A 7,188-nucleotide genomic window follows, 5' to 3' on the forward strand; every position below is an offset into this window, starting at 1 on the left:
CTCTCTCCAGTACATCCTTGAGTAAAGACAATCCCACAAAGCTTACCCAGACACCCTCACACACATTGAAGAATTCACACAGTCATAAACTGTTACAGAACAGAACAGCATGAATAAACGGTACTGAGAGAACATAATGATATTTGTATTGGGAATGTATTGTAGCAATGATTCCTGCTCCTGTGCCTCTTTTGATGGGGTGCAGGACTAAGATTCATCAACACACATAGACGACATGAGACATCGAGTGTGAAGGAACTTAAGTTAGTTTAAGTAGAGGTTTTACGGCGCTCGCAACTGCATAGGTCATAAGACCGCCAGAAGATCAGAGGTGTGACAAGAGAGTAACAAACATAAAAAATAAGATTGGTAACCCCGATAACCGTCAGTTGCAGACATTCACTGCACTCACACGAGGATGTGTCGCATAATGCAAACGTGCCGTTTAAGTTCAATTTCTGACCGATTCTTGATGGCAAGGCCAACTGACCCGATTTTGGACAATTTTGCGTTTTATTGTTGTTGTTGTTGTTGTTGTTATTTGACACTGTGGAGGTCAGCAGAGAAGTCCTTACAGGAATCAGACTTACTCCGCTCACACTGCAGCGCACTCTCACCGTTTTATTCGACACTGCATTGCATCACTCACAACTACAAAATTATTGGCGGATTAGCCCCAGCCACAGCAGTTTCGGGGCTGTTTTTAAAAAAAAACAGTTTGACAAATGTATTCAAGATACACAGTTGTGATTCACTGTATTGAAAGTATACATATTGAATTGTGTTTCAAAACAACAAACACAATGTGTTTATCTTGTGTACATTTTTTTTTTAAACAAATTTTTCACTTAAATCAATATGAAACATTTTAATATTAATAATACATTTCTGTGGTATGCTACAGATTCTCTAACATAAAAAGCCAAATTCTACTTTTTAAAAATTATAGTAGAGGGTTTTACGTTGCTCGCAACTGCATAAGGCCATATGAGTGCCAAGTTCAGAGAAAGTTTCATGAGTTTTGGTCGCGAATTTACCCCTTACCTCTCCAAACTGATCTTCTTCCACGGAGAATGTCATATCCAAAACATATGGATCATTGTCTTGAATCCAGATCAACGAGTTGTAGTATTCAGAATCCTGCAAAAGTTTTTGGGCTCATGTTAAACAACTGCAACTCCATACACCATTAGAAAAGTTCCAATATAATAATAATAATGGATTGCATAGCTTAACATGATACATATTATGGATTTACGAATCAATTTTACAGGCACATAGTGTTACATACGCGTGCACACACATATTCACGCACGCACGCACCACACACACATTCACACATATGTACATACACACATACAAACTCACAACGATCTACATCTTGGATGGATTTTGTCTAATATATATATATACAAAAAACCACTGTGTAAAAAAACAAAACTTCTTTTTTAGTAGAGGTTTTACGGCGCTCGCAACTGCATAAAGTCATATGAGCGCCAGAAGATTTTAGAGGTGTTACAAGAGAGTAACAAACATAAAAAAGAAGAAGGGGAGATAAGGACGATAGATGTTAGATAGGAGAGAAGAAGCAAACCCCACCAGAGCACCCGCCAACCATCCAGACACTCATCTTCTGGTAAGTACCCGTTTACAAAATTGAACACCACACAAGGACCCTACTGCCATCGCAAAAAATCTATGAAAGATTTCTACATCTTGTAACACAATACTCACACATAAATAAATGTGAGGCAGCGTGGAGAAATCAGGCGCTCGTCAAAATAATCAAAGTCAAGACATTGGCTTTTCCCCACAGGTTTGGGAATTTTTGTGTTATTTTTGTTTTTTGGTTCAACACCTTACATGCCCATTAAAGGGCACATTTCTGAGAGGATTTTACTGAAAAATGTAGCTCAAAGGCAGAAGAAATGTAAATGTTCTGTTTCCACTAACTCTCAAGCTAAAGAAATAACTTTTGCTGCCATTTTTTCGCTAATTTTACCTAAGAAACCAGAAAACCCTCACCTCCTTCAACCACACATTACTCGACTTCTATTCAACATAGATGGATATTACTTTCACCCAAAACAAGGCAAATGGATAGGCCTAAGATGACACCACCAACTTTGTAAGCCCCAAAAATAACGAGAGCCTGATTCCACCGCGCCGTGTCACAAATGTTAGAAAAGCACTGCACCAGAGAGTCAATAAAGGGAGAGGAAAGGCAATCCCGCGGCTGAAATATTCTCAAGTCAAATCAGTCGTATTGTGCCAAAATAATAGCTTTTGCCCCTCCAGTGAGAAAAATCAAGCAGGCCCCCAGGATGGTCTTGGGCTCTTTGAAGAATGATAGAGCAGGCCTGGAGCCATAGGTGTGGTACTGCTTTAACTCTATGAGCCTCATCAGACGCTGGTAGCGTCCGGCGGTGATAACCCGGTTCCCCATCGGATGCTGGGAGCGTCCAGTACTAGTGACAACTGTTTCGTTTTATTCAGTTCTAGTTTTTGCTTGTTTTTCTGAACTATTCCCGAACCAAGTTTTTTAGTAATGACTAAGCCATTGTTTCCGCTATTTAGAAGTTGGAGGCAAGCTTTTGGGGTTATAATGAGACATGGTGCACCAGGTTTAGGTGACTGTAGAAAAAACTGCGGGAGACAGTGGAAAAAACTCAGGGTTTAAAGAGTTAAATATGTTCCTAAAACATCTTCCCAAACTTACCACTGACTCCATATCATTGAGCATGATTTGTTTCCGCAGCATCATTTTGTAGAATGGCCTGATGAAAAATGCTGAAGAAAGAACAAATGAACATGAAAGATAAAACAAGTACCCACATTTGCCTTTCAGAATTTTCAGGAAATTAAGTTCAATGTGAAGAGAAGAGAAAGGCTTTACTGAGTCGATCAGACGTACTAAGCCAAAAACTGAAAACTATTTTCTTATTGCAGATTCTTTACCCGTAACATCGGTTGCATATACTCGTGAAATTTTTGACCAAAATTCAAGTTTTAGAAGGTAACTTTCTGGACTTGAAACAGTTGAACAGTTTGACGATGATATGATATACGCTTCAAAATGAAACATTTTTTTCACAAAACTCTGAAACATATTTGTAAGAGAGTTCCAAACAGCGAGAAAAATGATGACAAAAAAAAGACTTCTTTCAATCAATGTGGATATGTCAGCGAGAGAACGGAAGGCAAGCGGGAAAAAGTAGCTATTAACAAGCTCAAAAGACAGGAATAATGTCTAAAAACCCAATAGTAACATGTATCTGTGCTCAGATATCACGTAAGGAAACGTACGACTCAGAGCTGACAAACAAATTGTAGGGAAGGCATCACCCAATAGTAACATGTATCTGTGCTCAGATATCACGTAAGGAAACGTACGACTCAGAGCTGACAAACAAATTGTAAGGAAGACATCACCCAATAGTAACATGTATCTGTGCTCAGATATCACGTAAGGAAACATACGACTCAGAGCTGACAAACTAATTGTAAGGAAGGCATCACCCAATAGGCGCCAACAAAACTAAACCAAAAGTGGGAAAAAAAAGCATCTGTATTTGCATTCAAAGATTAATCAATGCCGCGCATTCTTTTGCTGTAGCTATCTTCCTGCATACCTGCAAAATTTTGGTCAAACACGGCACAGATTCTATAAAAAAATCCCCCCCCCCACCCCCCCCCAAAAAAAAGAAAGTTACAGCAATATTCAAAGTTCTCTCTTCTCTCTACAAAAAGAAAATCAGTAGCTGAAGACATGAAGAGCACAGGGGGAAAACGACGGTAGTCACAAACTGGAAATTGTGAGGGCGCCAATTTTAAAAGCTTGTGGACTCATAACTTCATATTTGTTTGACTGGTGGTTTATTGTTAAGTGTTGTTGAAAGGGTAATCTGACAACAATAATCAACAGACAGTAGAACAGAAATACAGTTATGAGTCAACAATCGTTCACACGATTTTCAGTTTGTGACTACCGTCGTTTGCCCCCTGTAGTCTTCACAAGCACTCACCGTCCAACAATTTTCCATGGAAAACCGCCATCCCTGCAATTCGTCCAATAAACTCAAAGTACGTGAGGTGATCCTCATTGAGAATGCCAGATAAGGCATTAATTTGAAGAGTATAATTGTCTCTGAGGAAGAAAAGACAATGAAAAAATCAAACAGTTATTTCTCCACTTTATTACAAAGAGATTATACACATCTCGGTAGTTTTCCGGCATCAGTTTTGAAGAATATTCTTATCTATGACAGGGGTCACCAAACCTATTTAAGAGTAGGGTGGAAAATTTAGTTTTAGTACAGGTCTTACGGCGCTCGCAACAGCATAAAGTCATATGAGCGCCAAGGGGTGGATGTCAACAGAAGAGAAGTCCTTACAGGGAATCAGACTTACTCTGCTCACCTCTCTAGCTTCAAGAGCACAAAGACTATCAAGGCACCCCGTAAATAGCAGGTCACAAGAGTGCAACAAACATTTTTTAAAAGTAGAGAAAAATGACGATAGTAAGGATAAGGAAAGAAAAAGCAGCACAATTCTACTGTGCTTGAACGAGAAATGTCCCCCCTTTGGGAATGGCCTAATGACACTTCAGTCAGCGGCACCGCCCCGGGGTTAATCCGATCAGTACCCTTGACATAGCAGTCTGTCAAAATGAGTTTTTGAAAAATACTGAAAGTTTCAAAGAGATCTTCGTACTAGAAGTGTTCTAAAATGTGAAGAATACAACATCGGGGGTACAAAATGACCCCAGGACGTACGGATAGGGTTAAGCACACTACAAGTACATCCTTTAGTTTAGTTTTAGTAGAGGTTTTACAGCGCTCGCAACTGCATAAGGTCATATGAGCACCAGAAGATTAGAGGTGTTACAAGAGAGTAACAAACATAAAACAGAAGGAGGGGAGATAAAGATGATAGATGTTCGATAGGAAAGAAGGAGCAAATCACACCAGAGCACCCGCCAACCACACACAAACATGTTTATATCCCCCCTTTGGGAATGGCCTAAAGACACTTCAGTCATTCAGTCAGTAGCACTTGCAACACAATAAGGTCATATAAGTGCCGAAGAATAGATGTGATACAAGAGAGTAACAAACACAAAAAAAGAAGGAGGAGAGATAAGGACGATAGAACTTTGATAGGAAAGAAGGAGCAAATGACACCAGAGCACCCGCCAACCACCCATGGGGCCGGGTCTGGCCCACACGCTGTAATTTGGTGACCCTGACCTATGGGGCGGAGGAGAATATGCAAATACCAAAAGCTTTTTCTATTTTGCTAATACAATAAGTATCAGTTTTAGTTCTAGCAAGAGTTTTACAGCATTTGCAACACAATAAGGTCATATAAGTGCCGAAGAATAGATGTGATACAAGAGAGTAACAAACACAAATAAAGAAGGAGGGGAGATAAAGACGATAGACGTTTGATAGGAAAGAAGAAGCAAACCACACCAGAGCACCCGCCAACCACACACACACAAAGAGCACTTGTATAGGTTTCTACGGTACTCACGTTGCAGAGTACTCAAACAAGCCGTAATACGGGTTGAACATTTCCTTGGACAGGAGGTAAAACCATTCACGTGCGACACCACCGTAATCCAAGCCGATCTCTCCATCAAACTCGATCCATAACCTGGGGCAAAACAACAACAGTTCGTTAGTCTCAACAGCTCCAAACATTCCACTTGCTCAAATGTTGTATTTAAAAGTACGCTCTTCATAATTGATTTCTTTTTTAAATACTAGTTTGCAATTGCTCAAATGTTCTTTTAAATGTACACTCTTTATAATTGATCTTTAAAAAAAATACTAGGTTTCATTTGCTCAAAGGCTCTATTTAAATGTACGCTCTTTATAATTGATTTTAAAAATATATATACTAGGTTTCATTTGCTTAAATGTATTAAATGTACGCTTTCTATAATTGATTCTTTTAAATTTTAAAATATTTGTTTTCTAAAGGTTATGTGGGGGTTTTTTTCAATTTGTATTTGAAAATAAATCTCATTCTTTCTTAAAGGTTTTACGAGAGAAAGAGAGAGAGAGAGAGAGAGAGAGAGAGAGATAGAGAGAGAGAGAAAGAGAGAGAGAGAGAGAGGGAGAGAGGGAGAGAGAGAGAGAGAGAGAGAGAGAGGGAGGGAGGGAGGGAGGGAGGGAGGGAGAGAGAGAGAGAGAGAGAGAGAGAGAGAGAGAGAGAGAGAGACAGAGAGAGAGAAAGCTTCCAAATCAGCGAGTAACATTTAATATCTAAACTTCGCTTCACCTGGTTTTCAAAAGATCTGCACTTTTCACTCCCATTATCACTCTAAAGGAGTCTTCAAACACATTTCTCCTGGTCACCTTGATGTCAAACTTGTTGGGCAAGCCACTCTGTAAAAACAGAAAGAAAGAAAAATGAGCTAATCACAATACATATATATGTGAGGCGTCGTGGTGAAATCAGGTGATTGTCAAAATACTGAAATCAAAGGAGCAAGCTTTTTTCTGCTGGTTCGCCAATTTTTTTCAAATTTTTTTGGGGGGCTCAATACCTGTTATGTCCGCTTAAAAACACATTTCATTCCACACTGAAAGCTTGGCACAGAAATAGTACAGCAAGAAGACCATGACTGACAGTACAGCTCAAAACAATATGAAAGATGAAAGGTCACGTTATTTCTGTTATCAAAATAAAAACCGAGAGGTGACCTTTGTGTCATAAGCAACATTCAAACCCTCCTACTCTCCGTTCAGTCAAGGAATCAGGACGTACAACTTATCTGACATTTGTAGGGAACATGAGAGTCGTGGGAAAAAATGAACACTTTGCCATCCTATTGTGGGGAAAATCCAAACGTCGCCAATCGGCGAGAGGAGGCGGCAAGGTGTGAAAATACAATCCAACAATAGCAAGATGGTAGTGCCGAATTCAACTTTGCCAATAAAGAGCAAAGAGTTAATTATTTGTATCTGACTGCTACTCGAAAAAAACCACTGTACTAAGCAACTGCATAAAGTCATATGAGCGCCAGAAGATTAGAGGTGTTACAAGAGAGTAACAAACATAAAAAAGAAGGAGGGGAGATAAGGACGATAGATGTTTGATAGGAAAGAAGGAGCAAATCACACCAGAGCACCCGCCAACCACACACAAACATGTTTATATCCCCCCTTTGGGAATGGC

General features: G+C 39.6%; 1 protein-coding gene across 1 annotated transcript in view; it reads right to left on the reverse strand.

Moving 5' to 3' along the window:
* LOC101847268 (E3 ubiquitin-protein ligase NEDD4) overlaps positions 1-7,188 on the reverse strand; it is a gene marked incomplete in the record, with an annotated part of 42,064 nt that overhangs the window by 8,521 nt on the left and 26,355 nt on the right. Inside the window, 5 exon segments of the mRNA XM_013084287.2 lie at positions 1,045-1,140; positions 2,720-2,790; positions 4,026-4,147; positions 5,536-5,658; positions 6,289-6,395. Of these exon segments, the coding sequence (XP_012939741.1) occupies positions 1,045-1,140; positions 2,720-2,790; positions 4,026-4,147; positions 5,536-5,658; positions 6,289-6,395 (519 nt within the window).

The sequence above is a fragment of the Aplysia californica genome, unplaced genomic scaffold (assembly GCF_000002075.1).
Source record: "Aplysia californica isolate F4 #8 unplaced genomic scaffold, AplCal3.0 scaffold00283, whole genome shotgun sequence".
NCBI classification, from domain to species: Eukaryota; Metazoa; Mollusca; class Gastropoda; order Aplysiida; family Aplysiidae; genus Aplysia; species Aplysia californica.